Here is a 27838-nt window from a genome sequence, read left to right as displayed (position 1 = left end):
GATGTCGTTTGGAGAGTTATCAAGCCTAATACCAGGGACGCCATAGCTCTCATCCTCATCTGACACTATAGCGATGAGCTGCCGTTGTTTGAACGCTCAATGCCATCCGCTACCCGACTTCGGTACAAGTATTATCGGCGGTATTGCATCTGTATTTATCACAGGGCGCAGGTTCACTGTTGACAAGACCTAGACTCTAGATATCAGTCCAACCACGACTATAAACAACTGAACTCGAACATACTCAGAACACATTTAATTGATAACATCTATAGGGCTGCTTTGCTTTGAAATCGCTTAAGAGCCAATAACTCCTCAAGTAAAACTTGGGGGGCTGTTCGAATCCAGTCCACACAAACTTACGAAACAGAGGACAGTTTCCTCGAAACCGGGGCCTCGATCGAGAAGAGGAAAACGGGATAACTCTTCGTCTCGCGTTTAAGCGTGCTCTTGACCTCCGAGGCATCCTTGATGTCTCCGCTTGCCGGTGAGATATCCTGCTTAGAACCAACATCTTCAAGAAGATCGCCTTTTATCGCAGTCTTCTCCTTTTTATTGTCGTCGTCTTTAACATCTTCCTTGTTTTCTTTGCTTCCCTTCTCATCCTTGCGGACTATGTCGATGACGTTTCCGTCCCCGTCTACTTCCACTATAGTATCCGCAGTATCAAGCTGGCCATCTTCAGTATAGGCCCACATTTCGCGAATCTCCCTCCTCACGGCTCCCGTAAGCCAAACAGCGAAGACGACGCCTGGGACAAGATATAATAGTGCCGGTTGCGCATGACGATACACTATGAGCATGGCGAGGGTCACTATCATAGCAAGGAGATATCCGATGATAGCGGCATGGAAATAAGGCTTAGGGAACGATGAAGCCTTAAGTGCGGGCGTAGAATCTGGCGAAAAAATATTTCCGAGTCTCGTGCTCCAGAATCGATCGCCCCATTGCCCTTGTGGGTTTACGTAATCAGGCTTAATCACCATGCGCTGAGTCTGCGTGTTGGTGACTAATTGGCCTGAAGATTCATCCTTGGTCTCCAGCTCTACGGGCACGAGCTTTCGTTGGCGGTGGTAGTACATGTAATGATCGAAGCGTAGGCAGAGTCCGACGAATATACCAGGAAGGACGATGTCACCCAAGCCAAGCATACTGGCCTTGCCAGGGCCGCCGTCAAAAACAATCTTAATAGGAACATCAAGTTGGGTTGCCACCGTTACCATATATGGACTATAATTGAACGTTAGCGGGGCAACAGATGGGTGTTGAGTAATGAAATACTTACGTAAAGAAAACCATATAAATATCGTAGAAGAAGAGCCCAAAAAGAACACCCGTTCCGGTAGCAAACGTAGTTGGAGACATTAATATTATTCCCGCGTATGAGAACGCGTAACCCATGATATTAGATAAGAGGGTTGACTCTGTCTTGTAGTATATAATGTTGGCTACGATGGCAAGGACCGCACCGAGAATGTCGTTGAATTTGACTTTGACTTTTTCGTTTACGATGCCATGAACTGAGAGACGAACAGTCCACTCCTCCACAAGTAAATGGCGCACATCCCAAAGTAAATTATTCTTAGACTCAGAAAGGCTCAGCTCGGACCATCGACCTGGAAAGGGGGTCTTCTTCTTGTCATCCCACAGCTTTTCTTCGTTGTCGCCAGCCAAAGTCCATTGACCTACTCCCGGATAGTTGACGTGGTACACCTTGCCATCCTTGGCACGCCACACCGTGGGAAATATGAATCCCGTTAGTAAATGTAGTGTGTCGGCAAACAACTTTCCCATACTCGCTAATGACATAGTCATAAAATAGACGCGAAGAATCTTGTTGAGAAGGTCTGGATCCTCAAGCCACTTTATCAAGTAGTAGAGACCCACAAGAACCACAGCTGCCATGATGGGAAAGAGGATAATATCAGAAGGTAGCATGCCCTGGACGGGTTGATCTTCTCGTTCCTGATCTCGATCTCGCTGCTCTTCTCCTTTCTTGCTTTTCTTCGGGGGATTTGCAGATGGAGGGCGGCGAAGGGCCGCATGAGACCCTATGTAAATACATGCTAGCGCAGTGAAGATGATGCGGCTCTCAAGAAGAAAGTAATCCTTATTATCCCATATAAATGCTGGGAAAGTTGCGAGTTTCTCTGTAAAATTTAAACTTGCGACTGAAGATTCAGTTATGTTTGTAGCTGAGATTTCGCTTGCTGTGAGAAGTATTGAATCGTTGGCGGCCATATCTTCCAGCTGCCTAAGACTTAATTCCTAGGAACTACAAAGAATGGTTCATCCAGAGTTAGGAAATGAATTTGATGCCTGTATCGTATTCATGCAGTGGTGATACAGGTTAAATGAAAGATTTTGAAGGAATCTTAGTAATTATGTTTGTAGAAAAAGAATTTGGCGTGTCGGATGAGATTGATGATGGTAGGTAAGCCTTGAAATATGTCTATAGCATCTAGGCAATAATTCAACTGAGGCGCTTGGCAATCGTATGCGTGTTTTCATTTAAATCCAGATGAAACAACGTATGATTTTCAATGATTAAAATAAATCTTTAATGAAAGATAAATAAATGAAATGTCTACCAGCTCATAGACAGTGTTTGTGAAGAAGACAGAGACACAGAAGTCAACTTCTAGGTTCAAGGCTCTACCAAAAATGTGGCTTGTTTGAGGGTACATCCGATCCGTTCAGCCACCGTCATGCAATTTCCCGATAAATATAATCTGATAACCGCATACTCGGATACAAGAAAGCCCCTCCAAGCTCTCATTTATCTATCCATCAGAATTGCAGAATTGGAGAACCGGAGCTTCGAGATAGCTTCAATCAGTCAAATCTGAATCTCTCACCTCCAGACTCAATCGCCCAAAATGACGACCAACATAGCCCTAGAAACCTCCATGGTACATCTCCCCCCCCCTCCTCCTCTTCCCACCCACCACTAACACCCCCAACCAGGGCACCATAACCGTCGAACTCTACAGCACCCACGCGCCGCGAACCTGCACGAACTTCCGGACACTAGTATCACGCGGCTACTACAACAACGTGATCTTCCACCGCATAATCCCGAACTTCATGGCGCAAACGGGCGACCCGAGCGGCACGGGACGAGGCGGGACGTCCATCTACGGGGAGAAGTTCGCGGACGAGATCGCGCCGGACCTGCGACACACGGGGGCCGGGATCCTGAGTATGGCGAATGGCGGCAAGGACACGAACGGCTCGCAGTTCTTTATGACGCTGGCTCCGACGCCGTGGCTCGATGGCAAGCACACTATTTTCGGACGCGTGAAGAGTGGGCTTAGTGTGCTGAAGCGGATGGGTATGGTGAAGACGGATGAGGACGATAGGCCTCTGGATGAGGTTAAGATTATCCAGGCGAGGGTTCTTGTCGACGAGGATGTTCTCTAATGACCATGTTCACAAGAAGGCGGTTGGCATTATGATAAACCGATGAGATCGGGTTATATATCTGGCAGGTATGCATGAGTCGGCGTTCCGGTTTCAAAAGGCTCGATGGTTTTAGATAGAGATACCAATCACATAGCATTCATTGTCAATTGCATCGTATAACTTTAAATCGTAAGGCATCGTTTCGGTATTGGTTTGGGGTCTCTATGTATTGAATATGTGCAGCAGAACCCCTCTAAAGTACAGCTTAATGTGACCCGTCGGTTTCCCTACCGACGGAAGATGCAGAACACTCCAAACACCCCTTTCCTGTTGCTATTTGCCGTATAGCCCCGGAACCCCCTTTGAATGCAAGACCGCGGCCATTGTACAAGATGCCCGAAGACGTACGACCGGATATATTTTTTAGACCCCAAACAGTTAGTTGACCAGTGTATGATATGCCGTTCCGCCACTGAAGGGGAAAGGCACGTAAGTTCTCTAATTTCTCAACGTTAAAACATCTCCGTATCATACAACCGGTGGAGAAGACAAGGTTCCAGAGCTCTCAGACTCGCGATCGTCGTCTCTACCGTTAGGAGTTGAGTGCTTATTGCCGTTACTTTTAGACACCGGTGAAGAAAGTATTGGTTTAGAAGCACCTAACTTCAGCTTCTTAGCTGGGCTTGGGACTTTCGTCACCTTCTTCTTGGGTGCAACTTCCACCGTGGAACCCTCTGCGTCGTCATCGTCTACTTTTTGCTCGACTACGAGCGAGGAGCCGGTCTTAACCTTCTCCTTCTTAGTGCCGGAACCACCCTTGTTCTTAAGGATGAGCTTCTTGTTAGCCGCGTTCGCCGCCGTAGGCTTCATCTTCTTCTTCTTGTGTGCATCGTTATCGGTCTCGTCATCGTCATCTACATCATCATTATCTCTCTTCTTCGGACTACTAGCTCGCGAGCTCGGATGCGGTGTACCCTTTTGACTAGAAGGAGGAGTTCCATCCATGCTTCCGTTCGCGTTGTTACCATTACTGATCTTCTGTGCGGCGGCACGGCTTGCGTTCCTACCACTGTTTCCAATACACGATCCCATGTGATTGTTAAGTCGAGTGACCAGGATGCATCGCTTGCATTTGCTACAGGTGGCCGATGGGAAGGAAAGCATATTCGGGGGTCGAGAAGCAGCACCACCACCTGTTCCACCTTCTGGTGTAGGGGAATCCGAGTTCTGTTCTAGCTTCTTCTCCATGTCCTTCTTTTTCTTGCCTCTTCCAGGGCCTTGTGCAACCCACGTCTGGCCATAGATGTCGTATCCGGGCTTGTCGATGTACGGATGCTTCTTGCAGTAGATTATGCTCGGGTCGGGTTTTCTCGCCCCCTTTCCATCCGTGGGGTATAATAATCGCGGGAGGTGACATCGTGGGCAGACAATGTCTGGTGTGGTCATTAACGGGTTCCCCTTCAAAAGGACTTTTCCTTCATCGTAGACGGCCGCGTCTGTTTCGACCTTGATGTCTGGTCGAGCATCAGGGGCAGAGGAATCTGAGGTGTCGGCGGCCAACTTTTCGACCCGAATGGCAGCGGTCGAGGCACGGGCGATCTTCTCGTCTCGATGCGTCTTCATTAATAAATCATGAACAATGTTGTAGAGTAGGTCGTCAAGCACGGCGTGCGCCTGTGAAATCGCATGGTCAGCTTTATTTTTTGAAGATTTGTAATAGATGAGCTGGAATGATAAGTCACAAATATCTTATAACGCGAACTTACAAGTTGGTCAATGCTGCCGGCATCTTCAGAAGCTTTGATAACTCCAGCCTTGCCGGTATTGGATGAGGCCATGGCGAATACTCCGTATGGTGATTCGCGACGGTCAGATGGATTCTGATCGTGGCGAGAAGGATGAAAAGGAAAAAGAGATCCCCCAGAAGCTGACAAATTATGGGAATCTCTAATTTGAAGGGAGATAATAAGAGATGATGGAATTTGGGTATCAGGAATATTAAAATGAGGGAGAAGTTCAAAGTAAAGTCGAGTAAAGTCAAATGGGATCCACTCTCCCCAGAATACAAACCCCTAAAGTTTGGAGGTTTGTAGGTGCAGGTGTTTAAAGTTTTGTTGGATTCGCCGGCCTAAACTTGATTGTCTAAAGGAAGGAACAGCCTCAATTACGAGATCCAAAGTTGTTCTTTCCTATCGGCATTAAGATGCACCGCGTGATGCTGACGGATTACGGTGCTTGGTGCAAAAGTTATTTCGAGGCTCGTTTTGAATTGTAATCCCCGTTCAGGCGCGGACGGGAGGAAGATCAGGAGAAGGTCTCTTTCTAGATAGTAATACCGTAATCCCTATCTGTACCTAACCGGAGGCTCAATTTTTGGTATGGTAGGCCTGACAGCGTAGTACAAACTAGCCGCGATAGCGAATCGATTAACTGGAAACCCCATGCATTAGTGGACAAGAAAGGGTCCCGGATCTTTTAGAGGTGCGCTACGTAATACCTTGCTGTACCTGAGCAGATACCTTGAATGTTTGACCAGATCAACGGCGAAAGTCGATTTCGAGAAGGAACAGAATATTGTGAATATGTAACCGAGTGAAAATAATTCACAAGTTGCTTTTATTGAAAAGAAGTTTAAATTTCCTTCTCAAGTGCTACAAGGTATAGCTTACCCTTAATGACAAGTAAAAAAGTAAGATCCTACGCTCTGTGGTACCTGAAATTAAAAGCGTAAGTTGTCCATAGTGGGGCTATCGATAATCGCCAAGGTTTATTTTTTTTTTTCTTCACTGTTGCTTGGTTACCTTACCGGGTAGGTATTACCCAGTAGGTACATGCATCACGCGAGGTAGATGATGCACTGAGGCACTTAACGCGGGTTTTACCGTAGTAAGCCGCAATTAGTAACATTTATTGTTCCAATCTTCGAATTCCAAGTTGTCAACACACATCTCGTCAAATTCCACCGAACAATAAGCTTCTTCTTATTAGTCATTAACTATACCTTTGTGAAAACGTCAATAATAGCGATATCGTGCAATGGCTCTTAGCTGACAACACCAAGTACCGTTAAAACCCAACCGAAATCAACATGTCTCTACCTTCTACGAACTCCAATGGCCAATCTTCCATCCGGAATTTCTTCCAGCCCAAATCGCCAACTTACGCTCCGCCCCCCGCCCTGTCAGGTACTAGCAGCAAGCCAGCTCCGCCGCCACCAGCCGCTCGTCCGCCCCCAATAACCGGACAGAATGGACCGAAATCTCCATCTCCGGCAACCACCACGAGCATACCGCCACCAAGGCCGTCATCCCTCCACCCCCAAGCGGTCATATCTCCCATCCTACCCGACCACATCCCGGCCCTACGTCGTATAACCTCGCTCCTCCTCCCGGTAAACTACCCCGACTCCTTCTACCAACGGCTCTCCGACCCCCTCACATCCGGCACCTTCAGCCGCGTCCTCCTATGGACCGACCCCTCCGACACGAACGGCACCCCAAAAGTAATCGGCGGACTAGTCTGCCGTCCCGAACCCTCCCCCTTCACCCCTTCATCCGCGCCACACAAGCCGAACGCGCTATACATCCAATCGCTAGTCCTCCTCTCGCCCTACCGATCCCTCGGTCTCGCCGCCGCCTTACTCGACGAAATAGCCCAAGCAGCAGCGATCAGCGAGTGGGCATGTGAAGAAGTATACGCGCACGTGTGGACAGACAACGACGACGGGCTGCGATGGTATCTAGCGCGGGGCTTCAACAAACACGGCGAGGTGCGGGGGTACTACTTCAAGCTGAAGCCCGACAGCGCGTGGATAGTGCGGCGGCCCATCACCCTCTCCTCCCCTCACTCTACTCCTTCCAGCACCACGCATTCGCTCAATTCAATCCTCCCTCCAATCCCGCCCAGCACCACAACAGCCGCAGCCAACCTCCCCCTCCTCGCCCCTAAACCCAGTGTGCTATCCCCTCCTCCCCCGCGCAGCTCCGGTCCCTCGCCCAACCGCACCCCAGCCAGCACGCCTGGGATCTCGTTCCAGAACGCGCGGCCGCAGACGGAGTGGAATGACTTGCCGGCGGATATGCACGCTCCTGTCCCTAATGGTGGTAGTGGTGGTGGTAGCGCGCCGGGGAGCAGCGCGGCGAGCTCGAGGAGTAGTTCGACGGCGCCGCGGAAGAAGCGGGATCGGGCTTATCCGGCGGCTGCTTTTGGGAAGTGAGGATGGGTTTGTGTGGTTAGATGGGAGATTGGGGGAACAGGTGGTGGTGATTTAGAGAGTGGTTTGGAGTGGTTGATGGTGGGGGAAGTGTTTGGATAGGGGGATGGAGGGGAAGCGTACGCCGCACCCAACTATTGAAGATAAAATCGAAATGGATCACGAGTTTGACGAAACAAGACGGTACTGGGTGGGACAAGGTCAGACAAAAGAGGCGGCATTACATTAAAATAAATATTTCTAATCCGGGGTAGACTAGTCGAGGCTGTTCGCGACAGTAGGGGAGCGAACTGTACCGTTTCAAAGAAAAGAGTCGAGGGGGTAAAATGGCACTCCTGAGTAAATAGATGCGTAGTGTTAATACATTATTAATTTGTAAATAACAATCTGTCGTCCTCGGGCTAGGCATGTGGTAAATCTATTATTATCAAGTGTTTTGCTAGATGTTTGCTTTGAAGGGTACGAAGTGAATCAAAAATCTACACTATCCCATTATTTTCACTTTCACCTGATTAAAATCACGATACAACACAAATAAGTAGGTAACTTGTCATAAATTCTTTTGCATTAGGTCATGATCGTAGGTTCAAGTTAGTTAGATAGTTAGATACATACACGTTCGCGACCGTCGACTTCATGCCAGAAGGACTTCCCGAACCCTATAACCGCCCTCCCAAAACCCGAGTTGCAAGCAGTCAAAAATTACATCACCGTTGTGGGCTCGATCTCGGGGATCGTCTCGGCGAATTTGGAGGCGATGCCGTTTCGGAAATGGTTCAGGTAGTCTACGACGCCCTTCTTCTCCATATTCGCTGCCACGAGCGCGATTAGTGCAGCGCCGACACCACTGCCGTCCTTCGCGATTCCGATGCGGATTCGCTTGGCACCCTCTGGTCCAATACCATCGACTGCCGCTAGCGCTTCGTACACCATATCCCGGAAGAAGGGGTAGTGTTCCACGAGACTGCCGTCGACACCGATGTCGATGGGCTCATCCGTGGTCTTTTGTAACTCGCCGCTCTGTAGAACGATAGCGCCAACTGCGACGGCAGAGAGTCTGGCCGCCCGACGTCCGACAGCGTATGCTACATCCTTGAAGGCTTGAGTGTCTTCGAGCGAAGCGGCGTATATGTGTAATTGCTTCTCGAGTTCTTGGCGAAGCGTCGACAGATCTGGTGTATTGTCGGCCGCGGCGATGGACATTATCGAGCTGTCCAGACCCCATTGCTTGAATACAGTGGATTCGGGGGCGATAGTTGTTGTTGATTTCCAATCATTATGGCTGGAGTTTTCGTCGCGGAATAGCGAAATCTCGGTGTTCTTAAGCATATCGACGATTACCAGACGGACGATCTCTCCCAGGAACATTCCAGATACTCGCTTCTCGAACATCTGTATGCCCGGGTTCACACTCTTTTGGTCTAATTCTATGTCGTATGATGTGTTGGGTAATATGTTCAGCTGGTTATCGAAGGAACCCCATTCGGTATTTACAACCATTAATCCTGTCGACTTGTCGTAGTCGCCCTCAACAGGCTTCTTTATGTTGGCGAGCTTTTCAACGTAGGCACCGTTGGTACCTGTTCCGAAAATAGCACCTAGGAGAGTTGATGTCTTGCCCGGCGAAGTGTAGGAACGAGCCATAAGCGTGCCGACGGTATCATTCACCAAAGCAGCCACCTTAACAGGCAGGCGAAGCTTGTCAATCTCCTGTTGAAGCAAGGCACATACGTCCTTACCAATTGCATCCGGGATGTCAAATCCCTTGGTCCACCTCATTAACGTACCCTTGTTGATGCCGAATTGTTGGACTGGGAAACTGAAAGTGAAGCCTAGTCGGAATATTTGTTCGTCACGGTAACCCTCTGGAGTGCTGACGGTCTGCCGCCGCCGGATGTGGGCTTCGAAGTGTTCCCCATGATGTGTTTTTAGGAAAAGTTCGATCTGTTTAGCGAGGAATCCAAAAAGGTCGCTGGCTTGTTTCGCAACCATTAACTCTTTTGGAATCGCAACTTTGCTGTATGTAAGGTTGAAGGTTGTGTCGCCATTCAAATGAATGGAACAGACTCGGAAATTTGTGCCTCCCAAGTCTACTGCTAGATATAACCCCTTTTCTCCATGTTAATTATATTATTGGCAATAGGTTTTTATAGGGAATTAAACATACCTTTTCCGTGCCATTGGGCACACCAGTTACATAGGTAGGAATTTGACTCAAACTCGTGCCATCGTGTTGTAATCCCTCCTCTATAGACAAATTAGCTAAGTTTTAAAATTTTACTAATGGTGTCATCTTACGCATTTGTTGCAGAAACTCTTGTACTCCTTTGTTCACATCCTCGTCTGTGTAGTCGAATTGCGCGGAAATGCGCTTTGTCTCTTCGGCGAGAGCCATTGTGCGTGCGCGAGATACAGGAGGTGTGGTTGGAAAAGGATGAGGGGATTCGCAAATTGGCTCCTGGACTACAACTGCCGGGGGAGAAGAGATGATGCGTGAGAAAGGATGCGAATTGAGGATACGGGAGTATTGGGATTTGGCGTTCGTTAAGAAAAGTTGCGCGGTCTATAAATTCAGAGGGGCGATTAGCAAGGATGAACCCAATTGCGTCAAAGGAATCCGACTGCGGGGCTATAAAACGTGCGTAGGTACCTATACAGGTAGGTACTAGCTAGGGGGTACTTTGGATATAGTTGGGGACGGTTAGGGGGTATGGTGGCTGGATGGTAGTAGGGCCGTTGGCACTATAGGTACCAAGCCCGTGGGGCTGTGGAAATTTTGCTCGGAGCACACGAGGAGGAACTTACCATTGCAAGGATGAGGAAGATAAGTGAGAAAAGACGAATAGTTGTAAGGGGATGTCTCGCTGATGCTGATGCCGATGCTAATGCTGATGTAGATGTAGATGCAGATATAGGTGTTGATATTATCGTTGATGCTGTCGCTGTTGCTGATGTAGTTGCGGATGCAGATGCAGATACGGGTGCTTTAAGTTGTGCTACCTCTGTATTATCTTCTTGGTTTTGTCGGGCCTTCTTGTTATTGCCTTGGTGGTTCTCGTTATCATCATGTATGTCTGTGGTACACATAGATGAGGGAACATCTTCAGCTCTGGCGCTGATGCGCCAGGCCTTAAAGTATCGCAACAATATGAAAGCCACGGCGAGTTTCGCGGGGCTTTAGTGGGGTAGTGAGGGTCCTTTGGGGGCCCCAAGAGGGTGATTATCTGGAGACTCGGGGAGAGAATCGTCATCCAACGCTTGCGGTCCACCCCGAGCTGCAAACTGCACGATCAACCACAGACCAGTGTTTGGTAGAACGGCCGGACTTGCGGTGATTGGACGATTAGGAATAATGGTCAAATAATAACGCAACCAGCTTGGATTTATTGGTAACCGGCCCGGATGAGCGTCACCTGCAGGTCGTCTAAGTCTTGCAACGAATGCGATGATATCATTGAACCATCTATCCCTGTAGAAAGAACGCCGAGAAACCCCAGTCTAGAACCGTTGTCAATCTCCCGGTTTGATCCTGACTTTTTAGCCTGGTCTGTCTGGCTTGCCTGGTCTTTTCTGGTGGAATTGCTTTTTGTCCCGTGCTCAGCAAAAACCCAGGGAAAATCGGGCCTAAACTTGGCAGCTCGACCGAGTCGTGTTCCCCTTCCCAGCCTTCGAACGTCTCCGAAGCAGCCGCTCGTTCCAATAATCCGGGTGTCAATCTATCAGGCAAAGCTGATTGATTCTCGAGCAATCAAGATCTCAATCTTGGAAGCATGAAAAAAACGAGATCAACGAATGATCAGCCAATTAGCTGCGATAATTCTCTTCTCAAGGGAACGTTAGATCTGGAAAGTCAAGCAGGTCAAGTAGGATTCTAGCTGGCTTAAGATGTTAAGGATAGGAATTTAGCCAATTGAGAGTCGAACCGTGCTGACGGGTTTCAATTATAGGTGAATCAGAGAAGCGCGAAAATGAATTATGTATCAGGAATAATGATCGTGTAGCATGACGAATATGACCAAATGGTGAAGCCACAAATTCTATCTGAACTATCTGAACAGCAGGAAAGATTAGGGAGGAGAATTTGAGATTGCGGTGAAGCACAGACAAACACCCCTGTTTCACGATATCCTAAACTGGAGGTTCTTTCCAGAGTACTTATGCAACTAACCCATTATTTGCCAAGCTTATTGAGAAATCGAGGTCGGGGAAATACAAGAAATACATTCTTCACGATCATGGGATAATTAAAGTATAGGTTCTTTTTTTTCAAGTTGCTTATCTAAGTACCTACCTAGGTAGTTATAAATTCGGCCCTGTTCGGTCAAGGTAAAAAGCCCGCTGTAGACCGGAGAATCACGGTGATTTAATAGGTGTCGAAAATGGCATGTTTTATCAGCTTTAAACTATCCATTAAGTACCTAGGATATTTACAAGGACGAAGGATCACGGCCAGAACATAATGGCAAGTGTCCTCGTGATTAGCAACACCAGGAATCAATTAAATAGTCTGCATATAGGATTTCTTCTCCTTCGCCGAGATTCCATCCTAGATTATATTTGGTTTAATCCCCGCCTTCGTATTCGACCTGTTAGCATCAATTCAATGTCTAACCGAAGTTTTAAGAATATGATGGCAATTCTCACACAACAAAGGGACAATGCTTAAAGCTATCGTATTATCCAATTATGTTATCTACAATAAGATTCATCTAGACTCTAGATAGATTTTACACATAGGCATGATGCACATAATACGAGGCTTGAAGTGTTATAGCAGTGAAAAGGTTGCAGGAGGAACATGCAGTCCGATGCAGATGCAGATATATCATTTATCTTGAACAATCAAGATGTTCCAACTCTAGTATGCCATCTCCATGCATGTATAAAAATTAATGAGGTGCTTGGTGTGGTTGAAAATAAATCTAAGACATGGCTATAAAGCTTTCCTAATAATAGCCGTCCCTGTTAACGCATTCCATTTTAGGAAACCCCACACATCAGCCATCGCAATATGATTGGCTAGGTACCTACCTAGTACCTAGATATGCATACAGGGGTATATTTCCAACAGAATAGAATTGTGTAACCTTAGAGGTCACTTCAAATACGTCTATAAACGTCTTATCAGCTGAAATTTGAGGGATACTGAGTCCTAGAGGCCCTTTATATCTCTGAAGTAAGATCACTTATAGTGCGCCCCACAATACGCCTACCAAGCAGGTATTACCAAGGACTTCTATTCGCGTTGCCAAATAATAAACCAAGTCGTACTACTACGTGTACGACCTCAGTATTCGGTATAGTAGCATTTTATCTTATATAATTTTTATGTTGCTAAGTGTTTCCGTATTTCATTGAAACATTAATCCTTTTTAACGTTTTATATGTGTGGAACCCACTTTGGTGGTTCGATAACACTTATATCTTGGTAGACTTGCCCCTTTTCAATTTACCTAGGGGCTCAAAGATCTTATACTATAGAGTCATGTAATATTCCGTAAACTTCACTCACTTCGTAGTACTGAATTTCATTCCAATGAGCCCCTATTATATATATGCAATGTCCTCGATTTCTTTCTCATGTTATGATTTATCCTATCATAACACTTAGCTGGGCTTTCCCATAAAAGTTTTCAGCTCTGTGGCAATGGTGGCATTGTGTACCTATATATTGGGGTAAAGTAGAAAAACATATTAGCTAGGTAGATTCGTGTAGAATAGATTGACAAACAAAAGTGTTGAGAATATGCGAACTCTCATAACAGAATTATGGATCATCTGAACTGGGTTGTGTATGTTTGTGTTCGAGGGGATATCCCATTGAAGTACGCGTATATATATCATGTGAATTTATATTTGAGCCTCTTCCTCTACTATGTCTATTGTTCACCGATCTCGATCTACTTATGACAGCAGAAGCTCCGCCATTCCCCGTTAAGCCTTTTCTAAAAATTCTTTCAGGGGGTTGGACATGGTAAAATTTTTTAAGAATGTCACCAACCGGGCGTTTGAACACTAACACTGACAAATTTCATCATAAATGAGGGAGACGTAAGATATCGGAGGGTTTCTTGGACCCCCACTCCAACGACCACTCCTAACTACCACAGCTAAGTAGCCACATAACTGCATAGAAGGGCAACGCAGCATCTTTTGGAAGATGTATTAATTATAAATAGTGCATATGTAGTCTTTCACGAGATTGGTTACAAAATATATTCTGGCTAACAAGACATATTCAGGGAATTCGAAATGCCTCGTCGGGTGTATCGCCGTCTTTCGGGGAAGGCTCTGTCTGGGCACCCCCTATTCTCGTGGTAGATCTTAGCAAAGCCTATATATACCCCGCTTAGGTGTTCTATGTGTGATATCTGAGGCTCTGCTTTCGGATGGACTTTCAGCTACAGGGGTTCCTTCATTTATATCCATCGCATAAGGGGCCATCTATAAGACATCGGTTCCCCCCCTCCCCTGAGCGGCTTGATATATCTTGTTCATTTCCAAGATTAGCACAATGTCCAAATCTATTTTATCCTACCCAGGTAGACAGCTTACCAATTCCTAGATCGTTTATGCTCTCGTCGATGCATTCGTCCTTCATTAAACTACGATCTGCGTCCTACTCAATTGCGAGGAACGGCTTTCGGAATGTGAGACTCCTTTAAAGTGTACCTATGGGAAAATGACAAGAATATCTCACTGTATATTATGGTCAGAATATTTGCTAATTTAGCCATCGTTATAGAACTTGCGGCTCATTCCCACTATTCGCAGGTTTTCTTGTGCACAATAGGAGCAACTTTTGGAGTTTGTGGTCGAAAACCACAATTCTCCCCTTACACCAAGAATTGACAAGCTGCAAGTTATTTCCGTTGCTGAAATTTCACAGACTTGGTAAGCCTGCGACCGTGGACATCGAGTTCATGCCAAGCATACATTTTTACATTTGTCGCTCACCGAAACTCCACCGGGCAAATGGATATATTACTATACCACAAGACCTGCACTGCCCCCGAACTATTATCCACGCTATTATATACTTTCTGGCGCCCACAAATATTTACCACTCATTCTCAACTATTCCGCCTGTCTGTTCGTTAGTGGTCGAATATCGCAAGGGGGATAAATTCTTGATACGATAGTTCATGCTGCCAACGACGGCCCGCGCGAAACTCTGCCCTACGCAATCGGGATTACATGAACCATAGTTGTTACACTAATGGATATTAATTGGGTGATGTGATAGATCGTTCCGTGCAGGACACGGATGGGTTCGGTGAGACGAAACTTCGGGTATGTGTCCGGGTTGTGCCCTACGACGACTAGGTATACACAGCCTTATAGGGCAGACTTCTTATTAGTTTTGCCCTGGGGGCTAAGCTTTTCATGGATGACTCAGGTGTTACTTAGGTATGGATAAAGTAAATTACGAGCATTCGAATACACTTAGCTTCGGGCTTTGACCAAATCAAATAACGTCCCCCAATGTTGCTACCTACTATTTACCTAAGTAGGTTATTTCATGCGGAAATTAGGACGGTATCCTCTTCGAACATTATACGATCCGCTTTTTTAATCATCTTACTCGAGATTCAATTAATTTACTAGCTCGAATTTCACTCGCCCGAATCCGTCGCCCGCGCCTGGATAGTCGATCTGCCCGAGGCGGACGATACCGCCGAGCTAAAGCATCACTGGAGTGATTTGCTATGTAAGTTGTTTAAACTTAAAAGAAGCTTACAATACTAGTTTATCTTATGGATATGACACAATGATGGAGGGCTTAGCTTGTGTTCCCGCCGCGATGTCCTCAGGACCAGTGGGTCTTAACGGGTGGAAAAACGAAATGTCTGTCACGAGAAGACTGTGTCCTGCGAGTGTATCGGGCAATACATCGATTAAGGGGAGCTTATCTGCCAATGGATGGATCCACGCAGTCCTCGAAGTTCTAACTGGCCATCTCAACGGCCCAATATAATTGGAATATCCTCAATTGACAACCTAGTGACTCTACTTTGCCATGGCTATGTCAAAGTGACGACTAGAAGAGTTGCCCTACGTCTTGCCCACGATGTTAGGCGAACCAGAGAATTTGAGATATATAAACATAAGGAAGGTATCCTTTCTTCTGACGAATTCAAAGTTCATTACCACTACCACCATCATAACTGTTAACTATCACTACCTCTTCTCACAGCTAACGCTTGATATTCAACTCAACTCTTGTGTTTCTAACACATCTACCCAACAAAACTACAATCATCGAACGATACAATATGCCTTCCCCCACTGGATCCTCTACCCCGATCTGGTACTGCTGCCAGTGTGGAGATGGACCCATGGGAGTTAAGACGACGCCCTCGTGCGTCTATTGCAATAACCACGAAAGGTGTACCGATTGCGTGGTGAATACAGCCCGCGTTGCTTCTGGACGCTAAACAATCCACTCCAATATTTGTCAAGACGTCGACGGGCGAGACTTCAGTCACTCCCGTCATATTAAATATTCGGACACCATCGACAAATCGACAGCGACGAACTACACGGGAAAATACACGAATGGAATTGGATTTCGAATTATAGATTCCTTTGATACACTACGGCTTCACGGCTGGACTTGAAACCGGCGTTACAATTACAGGATATACCACGGACTACAGCATGGATTCAGCAATAGAATTGGGCAGCGGGTCTCTCATCTTGGGATCGTTTATTTCTTAGATTTTTCGGGTGGAAAATGGGAGATGGGAAAACAGAAGATTGGTTAGAAACATTAGACATTTGAGGGTTTTCATTTACATAGGTACTTCGGGGATATTCGGATTTGGGTTTCTTAGATGATTCTGTATCAACATGTAGTTAGATTTTGAAATTTGATTTTCCTTGACTCTGTAAACACAAGATTTGAATCTGCTCATAATGTGTCTTGTATTGTCCTTCGGACTAGCGTACCTCTTAGCAGGTGAGTACCTATTGAGACACATCAATAGGCAGGATATTGTCCTTTTTCGTGTAGTCACATAATAGGGGCAAATTGCCATTAGCTCCGGGTCCATTTGCCTTCCGATTCCCTATCTAAGAAGGAACAATTGCGGCTATGGTTTATAAATTAATCGATTTTATGCGTAACTATCTAGTTCATGATTGATAACAATACCGAATCAATTTTGGTGACGTTTGGATTGAAATCTGACGAAATCCTTCGAAGCATCGCCACGCCTCGCGGCAGCATACGATTAATTACTAACCGAACCTAACCAAGATATCTCTGCGTCCGGGTAGGATCAATACGTGATAGTGGCAAAGCAATATATCTAAGTACGCTAAGGTATCTTAATGTTATCATTTTTAATTAGTGAGTAATTCATAGCAAAAAGGCTGATACGTCTGCCTGTGTCCTGGCTGCCTACCTAGTTAATAATTAATGGGCGATGATCAAGGGCAATCGTTAGTATATCTTGTATAAAATGTATATGGCAGTTGAATCTCAAGTTGACCATGATTGGACGGTAGGCTCGGTACCAGGTAGACTCCTTGCAATTTGATACAAAAAGGGTGTAAGACGTGCGGTTTGAGTGTGGAAGGATTGTTCTGGAACGCGCACTTTTGACGTTATGATCAGCTTTAGCCACTCAGATCCAAAAGAGCTCTGAAACCACGTGGGGCAGTGGAACGTAGATTTTTGAGGCTGAATTTAACTTGCCTATACCATATATCGTACATGAACTCGCGATCCCGTGAGGGCTAAAGCATGTACGATGGAATATGACGACAAGTAGATAGATTTCCGGGCTGCTGGGAAAGCCTACATAGATGGGCTGCCTCAGGGGCCCGCAGATATCCAATAACCTTGGAAATCACCACAAGGCTCTCGAACCGAAAGCTTAGAAACGAGGGTATGGTAGATTCGTTGGGCATCAACGGGCCTGCCTGACTTCGCCCTGCCTGTCCTCCGTCGGTTAAAAGGTATGCATGTGCCTCGCTGGCCGTCTACTTCCGGGAAAGGATATCGGAAGGTCTCTTCGTTACGTCTAGGCTCGTTAGATTCCGATCCCTCGTCATCATATCCATCAAGTGTTCTTTGACGCCAACACTTAAGAATGGAAAATCTGATTGTCTATATGACCTTTCATTGTCCTCGGCGCCGGATACACTGCCACTTCTGCAGTAATCTATCGCAATTGATCCATTTATCGACACCGAACACTCAAGGCAACCCTAAAAGTGATGTATGACCCTAAAATCTGCAAGCTAACGGTAGCATCTGATCAGCACGCAGGATATACGCCACAATTCATATCATTGTCAATGCTTCTTCCTTTTTTTTTTAATCTTTTGGCAAATATTCATATGGAAAAAACAGGATTTCTGAAGATTACCTGTGAAATTGTTCTGCGGTGAGCATCAATGCCCCCATATGAAATCTGAACAGATGACTGTCATTTTCTAGGCAGAAAAGGGATGAGCCACTTGATACCACGAGAGACGCAATTGACGAGATAATCCATTTCTTTCCGCTGTATGTTTAGGATCGCAGTCGCGAATATGAGTGATCCAAGGCATATTGACGGTACTCAGGTAGGGAAAGGCAACTCATCGCGCCTAGTGTTGGCAGGAAAAGCGGTGGCCTCCGGGATATTCATGAGAAAATAGAGGGCCCACATGTGTTTTTCTTCTTCTCTTGCGTTCTACTCATCTAAGCTTGAATATTGCGGTCGTTGGTCGTACAGTTGTATTAACCTCAGATACAATAAAATGTGTAAAAATGAAGGAGAAGTGAAGAGGGAATAAAAGCTTACATAAAGTTTTCTTAATAAACGAAAAAGGTTATCTCGCTAATGGGATACACTTTATTGAAAATGTGCAAGAACCGATTGGCGTTCTTACGCACTTATCGCGATAGTGACGACGATCGGGTCTCCGCTCTCTTCCCGTCTCCCCTTTCCTGCCCCTCATTTCCAGGTTCTTTATCCCTACCTTCATTACCCCACATCCGCTAGCTCTGGCGATAGTCTCTACAACATTCCTAATACTCCAATATTCCTCCTAATGCTACCGGCACGTACACGTCCATGGAAGCACAAGTCAAACAAACAGAACTTGGAGCAGAACAGAGAACCGAGGGTATAACGATGTTGTGACATAAAACTAGGTAAGCGAATCGCTATTCGATTGGTAAATTCCTAAAGCGTCACAACTTGAACCACTTCTCCGGGTCCTCGCAGCAGCAGTGTCGTACGTTTTACTTTGTTTGTTGTCAGGGTCAACCTTCTTCCACTGCCACAATTAGAGACATTTGGAGATCCCGCCCGCCAACTGCCGGGAGTCCGAGGCCTGGGACAAAGTGGACTATGTCGATGACTGATAATTACATAAACTTGAACGACCACGACGATCGTGTGCCTTCGGTTTGGAGTTTAATTATAATCCATTGATTATCCTATAGAAGTTTACTCCAATTAGATCTCATTAGTTTGACCTCTCACATATTCCCCGTATAACGTGTAGGTGGTATACATCAAGGTAATTTAGAGACAAAAAAGCAAAAGCATAACCATAGAAATACCTACCAATACAATGGCAGCGCCGGCCGGGATACCAACCCTCCTAGACCTAACCATCGACAACATCACGCCCAACACGATCCGCATTAACTCGCAATGCCAGGACGCGCGGTTGAAGTACCTGATGTCGCGGCTGGTGACGCACCTGCACGACTTCGCTCGCGAGACGCGGATCAGCACCGACGAGTGGATGGCAGCCCTCAACTTCCTCGTAGGGTGCGGGCAAATCAGCAGCGACGTGCGCCATGTATGTGTCACCCTCCTTCCCCCCTCCCACCCTACCGAGAATGAAAATTAACGTAATGCAGGAATTCATCCTCCTATCCGACATCCTCGGGCTCTCCCTTCTCGTCGACAGCATCAACCACCCGAAACCCGCCTTCTCCACCGAAGGCTCGGTCCTCGGCCCCTTCCACACGCACGACGCACCGACACTCCCCAACGGGTCGAACATGGCGTCGGACCCGGCAGGGGAGCCGCTGCTCTGCATCTGCACAGTGAAGGACGGGTTAGGGCGGCCGGTGGCGGGGGTCAAGATCGACATCTGGGAGACAGATAGTAGTGGACACTACGACGTGCAGCACTCGGACCGCCAAGAGCCGAGTGAGCGGTGCGTTATGGTCAGTGATGCCGACGGCCACTTCTGGTTTAAGGGGATTAAGCCTGTTAGCTACCCTATCCCTCATGATGGGCCTGTGGGTAAGCTGTTGGAGAGATTGGGCCGACATTGTTGGAGGCCGGCGCATTTACATTTTATGTTTGAGAAGGAAGGGTGGGATCATTTGATTACGTGAGTTGGACTGCTTCTCTTTTTATATATTTATTCCGTTCCTGCGTGTGATGAGTATCTGGTGTAAAAACAGTGTTGAGAGTAAGGGGGGGTAGGTTGGTAGAGGTGGCCCTCATATAAAATGAGATTGGCATAAATGGACTAACCTCGATAAATAGGGCACTCTACGTCCGGGGAGACCCGTACGAGACATCCGATGCCGTATTCGGCGTAAAACAGAGCCTCATAATCGACATAGATAAGGTAGATCCCGCGACAGCGAAGGAGTACGATTTCCCAGAAGGGGGTTTGCTATTAAAGCACGAGTTCGTACTGACGACAAAGGAGGAGACGGAAAAACTAAGAGACGAGAATGCCGTGAAGGCTCTCGCACAATTGGGACTGCAGATGAAGCTTGTTGATCATTTGCCTATACCCGACTTAGACTGAATAGATATATTGCTGATATCTAGAGTGTAGGTAGAAAGGTTAGAATCAAATGTGTATATCGACTCGCATAATGAGATGGTACCGGTTCGGGCCTCACTTTGAGTGCACTGTTTAAGGCACAGAATTGTTTTATGACATCAATAAAATATGTCTAGAGCAGGAAGACAATGGTCCGAGGAGCACACTGTGGAAGCTATGACCATGTTGTTGCCATGAACGTGCGAATAGGCACCATATATATCTAGGTAAGAGCAGTGATTTCCAAGAAGAAAAGGCCGGGTTGGGACGGCAAATACTTGGATAGCTCAGTTGGTATATAGACGGGTTATAGACGGATATAGATGTCTATATAGACGGTTATAGACACTGAGTATTCTGGGGTATAGTCCGGAGGTTCGATTCCTTCGACGGCCACTTCTTTTTTTCGCCGAGTCTCTTTTTTCGCCGCACATTGATGCCCACCGTATCCATGGATGCATCTGAATATTTTTGAGTCGTGCATGCATACATGAATTCACGATAACATCACTTTCTTATTAACTTTTTTTTTAAAAAAAAACTCTTGCACTCCTTTCACAAGCACGCATTGCCATATACCTAGTACATACAGCTACCTCTTCATCATAATACGCTATTTCCCACCAGCACCGCAGCCATTTATATATTTTCTGTAATGAAAATAGTAGTAAATCTACCTATGTTACCTCCCTCTCCCTTTCAACTTTGATCTTGGCACATTCTTTTTGGACAATGACTGGTATCATCTAGACTCCCCTTAGTCACATGACACCCATATTCATACAAATACCTACGTACGCACCTTCCTCTAGATAGACGAACTTTCTTCTAAAGTTTGGCCATGTGCTGGTACCCAATTAAATGGAACCTAAATACCGAAGAGAGTTCCACTAGGTAATAGCGACGCTGTCGAAAAGGGAGTCACTTAAAACCATCACGCCAACTGCTAGCCGAAACTATTCAACCTCTCACACACAGAAACCGAACAACGCAATAACAGTCATCGGAGTAGATTAATAAGTACCCAAGTAAATCGGCACACATGCAAGTACACGCTCGATACGCTCATAAAGCACATTTCCCAATTCCATCCATCCATGCTTGAGCCACAGCCCAAGCAAGTACCAAGGCACGTATACAGCACCCTTAGCCTCAGCACATAAACGTCGTCAACCCACCCATCGAACCAACCCGTCCGTACAAATACACGCCGAGAGCACCGTCTCAACTAGTACATGAATAAAGCCCAAGTTGGCTGTGTGTGGTATCTCCTATCCCAACCCTATGCTCATCCTTATATCCTTCCCTCCTCCCATAGTAGGTATCCCATCCCAAACGCCGGCGGTACAGTCGTTATATATTGCGTATATCGTCCCGGCATGGGATATTAGATGTAGTTAGTTATGTATATACAACCCCCTTTCCCTCTCCCCCTCACCCTCCCTTATATCTCCTACACTAACATGTATATACACCCCTCACAGCGCATAATTCTCCGTATGCAAAAAAATCTCCTCCAGCATCGGATCGCCCCAAATCTCCGCCTGCAGCCGAGCCACCATATTCGACACGCCAACCCGCATGCTCGGCGGCCCACACACGAAAACCGCCGTCCGTCTCCCTAAAATGCCTCTCCCGTCCGCTCCGCCCGTCGTCCACTCGCGGAGCATGTACCCCAGGTCCGGACGCCCGTACTCCACGCTCCACCCGCCGTCGATTTGGTGCGGCACTGGGAACGCGAAGCGCATTAGGCTTTTCTGGAACTCGGTTGGGGTCTCCGGGAACCCGAAGTCGAAGCCGGAGGGCGGGCCAAAGGTTGATGTTGGGCGGGGTTGTGGTGGGAGGTTTGTGGTGCGCAGGTGTGCGAATTCGGGGGGTCGGAGGACGGGTTCGGAAGGTTCGGAGGGCTCTTCGTGAGATGGAGGTGGGACTCGTCGCGGGGATGGTGGCGCGTAGTTGAAGTGCGGTTGCTGGTCTGGACGCGTTTGCAGTGGTGGGAAGTGGAATTCCCGCTTGGGTTTATCGTCAGGGAAGCCTTCTGTCGGGGCTGATGGTGCGGTACTGTGGTCTTCGACGTCGCTGTGGTCACGGCCTTCTAACCTCCGGAGAGAGTCCTCCTGAGCGGATAGGCGATTTGAAGGCGGGGGGCCTTGCGGTGGGATGTGGTGTGGTTGGAGGTACTTCTGTTGCGGAAGGGCGGTGATTCTATCTTCATCCTCCGCCCGAAGTTCGCGCTCGTAGTCCTGGTTCCCCTGCGCTTCGTCCCGGATCAACTGGGAATTGCGCTTCGAGGCGATTCCGGCTACGAATCCATCTAATCTATCGTGGAATATATTGCTTATAGGTCGAGGTCCCCGCTCACGATGGGCTGGGACTCGAGATTGCCTCTTGGCTGCAGTGACGAAAAATTTGCATGTTACGCTCTCTGGTGGCGCGGAGTCTCGGCAGATGCGCAACTCCTCTCGGAACCAATCCATCGCCTCTAACCGTTTTAGAGCCCAGACGACTACTACCTTCTTAGTGATAGCTTTGCCATCACGCATGCGTTTGATCAGGTTTAATAACTGAGACATCAGTGCTGTTACACCACTTCCGCCAGCGATTAGGATGCATGTATCGAATGCAGCCAGTTCTCGGCGCATACCGCCATAAGGACCATCGAGATACGCCCGGTACGTGTGGAATGGGCCTTTCTCGATAGCGGTTTCTAGAACTCGTCGGGTAAACCCACCATATGGTTTAAACACCAGAGTACAGTCTCTATACTGCTCACCATACTCCGACGGGAAATCCTCGCTGCATAGCGAAGAGATGGTAAACGGATGGTTGTCGAAGAATGAGATGCCGGGCATGCGCAAATATACATATTGCCCGGGCTTCCACTTCATCTGTGTGGGAATCGTGATCTTGATGGCGTTCTCGGTCATGAGGGTAATAGCGGCCTCATCCCCAACCAAGAATGACATCCGCCACGGCTTGACCCAATTGAGTTTAAATATCCGCATAAAATAGCACAATACCCAAATGGCTATTGTGGCATATAAGTAATCCCAAGACCCGAGGTAGTTTTTCGTATGCCAGAATAAGCAGCTCAAATACACAAAGCCGACCGGCACGTGCAGCGTAACGAAAAGCTCGTAAGCTATCCTACGGATGAATGGGAGCGAAGCGACACAGAGCCAGAGTAGCGGTACTAGGCATGCGATACCAGTGCCGTAGATAACACCGCTTCCTTGAGGGAACAGGGTCTGGAAGATGGCCATACCGCCGTCATCCCACACGGGTTGGACGTAAAACGGAATTGTATGCACGAGGACCAAGAATAGGCAAAGATAACCCGCCCATCGATGAAACACGTTGAGTCGCTCTGGTCCGATTCCCGTGATGAGTGTGAGAAGGTTAGCCTTCATGCTAGTGGCAATGATCCAGGGAGTCATGGCGACGGCAATCATGCCTGCTCGGATCGCCACCGGAGGGGAACCATATTGAATGCTGTCCCAATACAGTGGTTGCTTGAGGAACACGTATAAAGACACGAAAGCCAATGCGATGAACCCGACAAACAAAACAGCAAGCGACGAAAAAGTGAACCGATGTTTCCTCCACACGAGATCTGGTATCGGCCGGTAAAATACCCATCTGAAAAGAGCGAAGGTATCCAGAAGGGGACCGACGGCGGAAAAGTCGGATTTCGGCTTGAAGTCCCTCTTTTCTCCTCCGGCCTCCTCGGGGAAGAATTGCATCCCAGTCTGGCCCGTGTGCATGCCCGTCGCCAAAGCGTACTCGGGGTCGAGGTTATATAAATCTCGGTAATGCCGCTCCATATCTTGCTTATATATCGCCTGTCGGATCTTGTCTTGCCACCAATGCCATATCCGTACCAGCACCACCATCCCCATCAGTGCTACGCTGAAATACGTCCATCCTAACCCGTACTTTCCAGATGCACTCCATGGGTCGATGGTGTTCGCTTCTACTAAACCTGGCGGACTTGTTGCTGTCAATGGGATGTATATCCTTTTCGCGAGCTCGGAAAGTGTCCTCGATGCGCCTGCCATGGCTGATATTGGTTCCCCGGCCATGGTTTGGGGGTTAGTTAGTAGAAGGGTGATATCGACGGAATCCCCGATATTGAGCACTGACGTCCACCGCGCCGGCTAAATCGAGATCGTGGGCGCGTGAGCGTGAGCGCGAGGGCGTTTGAATTTGAAAAATTCCCGTCGCTCTTGGCCCCGTCTGGAATATCTTCACTTGCTACATGAATCGATACTTGGTGATGGGTGTCTTTACGTGTCGTTTTTTAGGGTTGGATACATATATCATGGGAAACAATTAAGAACGAATGAATGTTCGTCGCGCGAAGAGGAATACCAGACTCCCCAATTCACGGGACAAAATGATACTGGAATACAGTAACAGCGGCCATTGAATTAGACGACGGCGAATCTGACGACGACAAGCGGAAAGAGAGCAGAAGAATCCGGACCGACGATGAGATGGGTACGGATGGATAGGTATATACATATGTATATCGGTTAACCTACCAGGTTGCCAGGATGGATGCCAGGATCGCGGTGACAACCTTGAAGGAGGGTGGGGAAATACTATCTCCATGTAGATAGTTCCCTTTTCGCTAGACTGGCCAGGTACAACATGCAGCGAGGTTGTCAAGTTTCGTCACACAGCTACTACATTCGGCCTACGATCTCCTTAGGGAATACCCAATAGGAGTTTTGCGAGATTGGCCTCGTGGGAAAGCAGGCGGGGGGGCAAACTCGACCTCATTACCAGGGCCAACAAGCTCGATCAATCAGGGGTGAGTTGTGGGTTTGGTGTGGATTGCAATCGGTTGAGAACTTGAGAAAGAATACAGGACGGTACTAGACCCAGCGGCTGGCCGTACTTTGATATTGGCTGACCTTAATGGCCTAGGAAAAGAAGAGAGATTTGTTCCTCCGCAGACTGCAGACTGCTGCAGGACGCGCCATGTTGCACTGAATAAGCGTGGGCGCTACGCAGTAGAGTCGAAGCTTGGCGGGTCGTTCTACGCCCATGCCTGGTCCTGCCAGGTAGCTACGGGAAGATTGCCGTGCCGGTAAGATGGCAAGGGACCATTCTTCTGTGCTAAGTCGTGCATATGTACCCTCCTACATGTACATACCTAGTACGCATGCAGCCATTCGCAGACCGCAGCTGCGCAGGAAGAGATCCACGAGAGCTTTTTACCTATCTGTAGCCTGCTAGCATGCTAGCTTAGGTACATTAGAATGGTAACAGTGACGGTGATAGAGAATGACCGAACAGCGAACGGGTATTAGAGCGGTCAAAAAGATGTTGGATGATTCGATGATTCGATGGATGGTCTCATGTCGAAAGCGCTTCGAGTCGAATTATCGATTTCGAATCTTGAATTTCGAATATCTTTTAACGCCTCCAACATCATCTTACTACCTATCCTCTTCCAAGCTGCCAAGTTACCCCCAATTCTCCCCCAACAAGCTAAAGAGACGTTACACCTAAGGGATGCCCTGTGTGATAAGCTTCTGTCCAAAGCTTTAAGCGATACATACCTACTTGGAACCATCAAATGTGGCAATGTCGTAGTCACGAACGCGCAATACAGAATTCGGCGATTCGAATAGTATACATTCCGACTGCCATCTGATAAGTGTTGGTTCCACAATGGCAGGATGCTGTATTACATACACAGTACATCCATGGATATGTACATAAATACCTATCTTTTGCGATGTGTTGTCCGACAAATCGGGTTTAGCTGCCGTCGCTGTTTGATGAAGACCGTCACAGCAAACGAATAATAACACCAAAACGGTTCCGATACCCCGTTTTTCCTGGTTGAAACCCGAGACATGATAAGTCATACTTACTGCGATATATGACGAGAGGCTTCCAAACAAAGATGGTATCTTCCTTATAAGCCCTGGAGAGCAATAGCCGGAAGCGTAGAGCAGAAGTGAGAGGTTCGTGTCTGCCCGTCGCGTCTTTCTCGCGCGATACCTTCAGGATGGATAAACTACCTGTAGAAATCGTACTGAACATACTTTGTTCCATCGATGATGTCGATGCGCTGAAGGCAGCTACTCGAACATGTCGATATCTGCACTCTACATTCACTAGCTACAAAAATACGATCATTGCTCAGGTGCTACTCCATCACATAAGCTGGGATGTTTTCCCAGAAGCCATTCTTGTCTACAAATCGTCCCGTTTCCAGACTTTGGGCCCTGGTTTTAACTTACAACAACTTGAAGACTTCTCTAGCAAGTTTCTTAGCCGCCGAATGACCTCCCCAAGCCAAAATACATTCCAGGATCTAGAAGAAGCTCCACCCCTTATACGTGTTCATGAGATAGTCAAGTTTCTAGCAGAAAATATCGCGGATACAGCCTGGAATACTCACTTGGACCACAACGAAGATGATCGCTGCAGACCGAAGCCATCTTCTCGGGATATCTACAAGATCCAACGCGCCTTATACCGTTTTCAGCTGTTTTGGAACACGGTTGGGAATTGGCCAGTTGAACTCACGTTGCCGGCAATGTACGATGTATTTTTTCGCTTTTTCAGCAATTGGGAGAATGAGCAACTAGCATGCGTTCGACACCATCTTGCCGCAATAATCGATAATTGTAAGTGTTAATTCATCAGCGCAACCTGTCATATCCGTACAATAAATGTTAATACGTCGATAGCCCCTTGTTTTCAGGATGCCGTTCTTAGTCACAATGCCTGGTATACGAGGCGGGATGACATGCCTGAATCCCTTCTCTCTCGGGGCTTAGAATACGTATATTGGATAGCGACATCCGAATCCTCCGCGGAGGCCCACGAGCTCACGCTTGATGCATTGCGTTCTCCGTGGGGGGGTACAATTTTATCGGATCAGAACAACAGACGTACTGTCCGCAAAAGCCTTAGCGTACGGTTTTTTCGTAGCAACGCTGGTCCGATATTGGGAAAGAGGTTCAAGGAGCTTAGTGATGACGAAATCAGTGGCCTTATGGAGAATCCGTATTGTCATGAGAACAACTGTAGCGACATGATAGCAAAGTTCGGACGGGCATATGATCTGGCCTACGAACGGATACCCATCCGCCAACCTAACGGTCGCCTTCGTGATACTATTTTTTATTTGAGCGAGGGCTATGCGTTTTGGGACCGGTAATACCAATGGACTTCTAAAAGGCGGTTTATAGGAATAAGAGCAGTGCTTCGGGCACTAGAGTGAGCTTGTTTAATTAGAACATTATCTCATAACGATTTCTTTGTACGAGAGACGAAGATATGCCATATACATATGTACTTTCTAATAAAATATTACGGTGCCTATAAACGGTCATTATCCCAAACCCTTAAAGCAGCGCGGCACAAATACCTACGGTATGTATGTACTTACCT

The 27838-nt window shown here is 47.2% G+C and overlaps 8 protein-coding genes across 8 annotated transcripts; 4 read left to right on the top strand and 4 right to left on the bottom strand.

The window, feature by feature from the left end:
* Positions 1 to 359: 359 nt before the first annotated feature.
* Positions 360 to 2241, bottom strand: GGS22DRAFT_187490 (signal peptide peptidase-domain-containing protein; the record flags this gene model as incomplete). Its single annotated transcript, XM_047964596.1, has 2 exons — positions 360 to 1230; positions 1286 to 2241. The coding sequence occupies 2 exons, from the start codon at positions 2239 to 2241 to the stop codon at positions 360 to 362; spliced, it is 1827 nt and encodes a 608-aa protein (XP_047820086.1).
* A 560-nt stretch (positions 2242 to 2801) lies between these two features.
* GGS22DRAFT_160373 (cyclophilin-like domain-containing protein) lies at positions 2802 to 3583 on the top strand. The gene is made up of 2 exons (XM_047960918.1): positions 2802 to 2912; positions 2968 to 3583. The coding sequence occupies exons 1-2, from the start codon at positions 2880 to 2882 to the stop codon at positions 3421 to 3423; spliced, it is 489 nt and encodes a 162-aa protein (XP_047820085.1). The 5' UTR covers positions 2802 to 2879; the 3' UTR covers positions 3424 to 3583.
* Positions 3584 to 3933: 350 nt separating this feature from the next.
* Positions 3934 to 5243, bottom strand: GGS22DRAFT_187488 (uncharacterized protein; the record flags this gene model as incomplete). Its single annotated transcript, XM_047964595.1, has 2 exons — positions 3934 to 5079; positions 5172 to 5243. 2 exons carry the CDS (start codon positions 5241 to 5243, stop codon positions 3934 to 3936), a joined length of 1218 nt encoding a protein of 405 aa, XP_047820084.1.
* Positions 5244 to 6325: 1082 nt separating this feature from the next.
* Positions 6326 to 8001, top strand: GGS22DRAFT_160371 (uncharacterized protein). The gene has a single exon (XM_047960917.1). The coding sequence runs from the start codon at positions 6494 to 6496 to the stop codon at positions 7619 to 7621; it is 1128 nt and encodes a 375-aa protein (XP_047820083.1). The 5' UTR covers positions 6326 to 6493; the 3' UTR covers positions 7622 to 8001.
* A 152-nt stretch (positions 8002 to 8153) lies between these two features.
* On the bottom strand, positions 8154 to 10223 carry GGS22DRAFT_126479 (putative glucokinase). Its single transcript, XM_047958353.1, has 3 exons — positions 9917 to 10223; positions 9786 to 9865; positions 8154 to 9727 (listed from the first exon to the last, which is right to left on the bottom strand). Exons 1-3 carry the CDS (start codon positions 10011 to 10013, stop codon positions 8321 to 8323), a joined length of 1584 nt encoding a protein of 527 aa, XP_047820082.1. The 5' UTR covers positions 10014 to 10223; the 3' UTR covers positions 8154 to 8320.
* Positions 10224 to 18601: 8378 nt separating this feature from the next.
* Positions 18602 to 20562, top strand: GGS22DRAFT_160357 (dioxygenase; the record flags this gene model as incomplete). Its single annotated transcript, XM_047960916.1, has 3 exons — positions 18602 to 19429; positions 19491 to 19972; positions 20131 to 20562. Coding segments are annotated over exons 1-3 (982 nt in total), but the record flags the coding sequence as incomplete, so codon positions are not given.
* An 848-nt stretch (positions 20563 to 21410) lies between these two features.
* On the bottom strand, positions 21411 to 24958 carry GGS22DRAFT_160355 (ferric reductase like transmembrane component). The gene has a single exon (XM_047960915.1). It carries the CDS (start codon positions 24499 to 24501, stop codon positions 21898 to 21900), a length of 2604 nt encoding a protein of 867 aa, XP_047820080.1. The 5' UTR covers positions 24502 to 24958; the 3' UTR covers positions 21411 to 21897.
* A 1401-nt stretch (positions 24959 to 26359) lies between these two features.
* GGS22DRAFT_126405 (uncharacterized protein) lies at positions 26360 to 27642 on the top strand. Its single transcript, XM_047958351.1, has 2 exons — positions 26360 to 27069; positions 27133 to 27642. The coding sequence occupies exons 1-2, from the start codon at positions 26445 to 26447 to the stop codon at positions 27603 to 27605; spliced, it is 1098 nt and encodes a 365-aa protein (XP_047820079.1). The 5' UTR covers positions 26360 to 26444; the 3' UTR covers positions 27606 to 27642.
* Positions 27643 to 27838: the final 196 nt, after the last annotated feature.

Source organism: Annulohypoxylon maeteangense (genome assembly GCF_022496945.1).
Source record: "Annulohypoxylon maeteangense strain CBS 123835 unplaced genomic scaffold GGS22scaffold_6, whole genome shotgun sequence".
In the NCBI taxonomy this organism is placed as follows: Eukaryota; Fungi; Ascomycota; class Sordariomycetes; order Xylariales; family Hypoxylaceae; genus Annulohypoxylon; species Annulohypoxylon maeteangense.
Note: the sequence above shows the minus strand (reverse complement) of the source record. Positions and strands in the feature narration are given on the sequence as shown.

Bases quoted from the DNA above. Each gene is read 5' to 3' on its own strand.
- GGS22DRAFT_160373 (XM_047960918.1), top strand. From the start codon at position 2,880: ATGACGACCAACATAGCCCTAGAAACCTCCATG. The intron at 2,913-2,967 runs GTACATCTCCCC...ACCCCCAACCAG, and splicing joins TAGCCCTAGAAACCTCCATG to GGCACCATAACCGTCGAACT.
- GGS22DRAFT_160371 (XM_047960917.1), top strand. From the start codon at position 6,494: ATGTCTCTACCTTCTACGAACTCCAATGGCCAATCTTCCATCCGGAAT.
- GGS22DRAFT_126479 (XM_047958353.1), bottom strand. From the start codon at position 10,013: ATGGCTCTCGCCGAAGAGACAAAGCGCATTTCCGCGCAATTCGACTAC. The intron at 9,866-9,916 runs GTAAGATGACAC...ATTTGTCTATAG, and splicing joins AGAGTTTCTGCAACAAATGC to AGGAGGGATTACAACACGAT. The intron at 9,728-9,785 runs GTATGTTTAATT...CATGGAGAAAAG, and splicing joins TGCCCAATGGCACGGAAAAG to GGGTTATATCTAGCAGTAGA.
- GGS22DRAFT_160355 (XM_047960915.1), bottom strand. From the start codon at position 24,501: ATGGCCGGGGAACCAATATCAGCCATGGCAGGCGCATCGAGGACACTT.
- GGS22DRAFT_126405 (XM_047958351.1), top strand. From the start codon at position 26,445: ATGGATAAACTACCTGTAGAAATCGTACTGAACATACTTTGTTCCATC. The intron at 27,070-27,132 runs GTAAGTGTTAAT...ATACGTCGATAG, and splicing joins TGCCGCAATAATCGATAATT to CCCCTTGTTTTCAGGATGCC.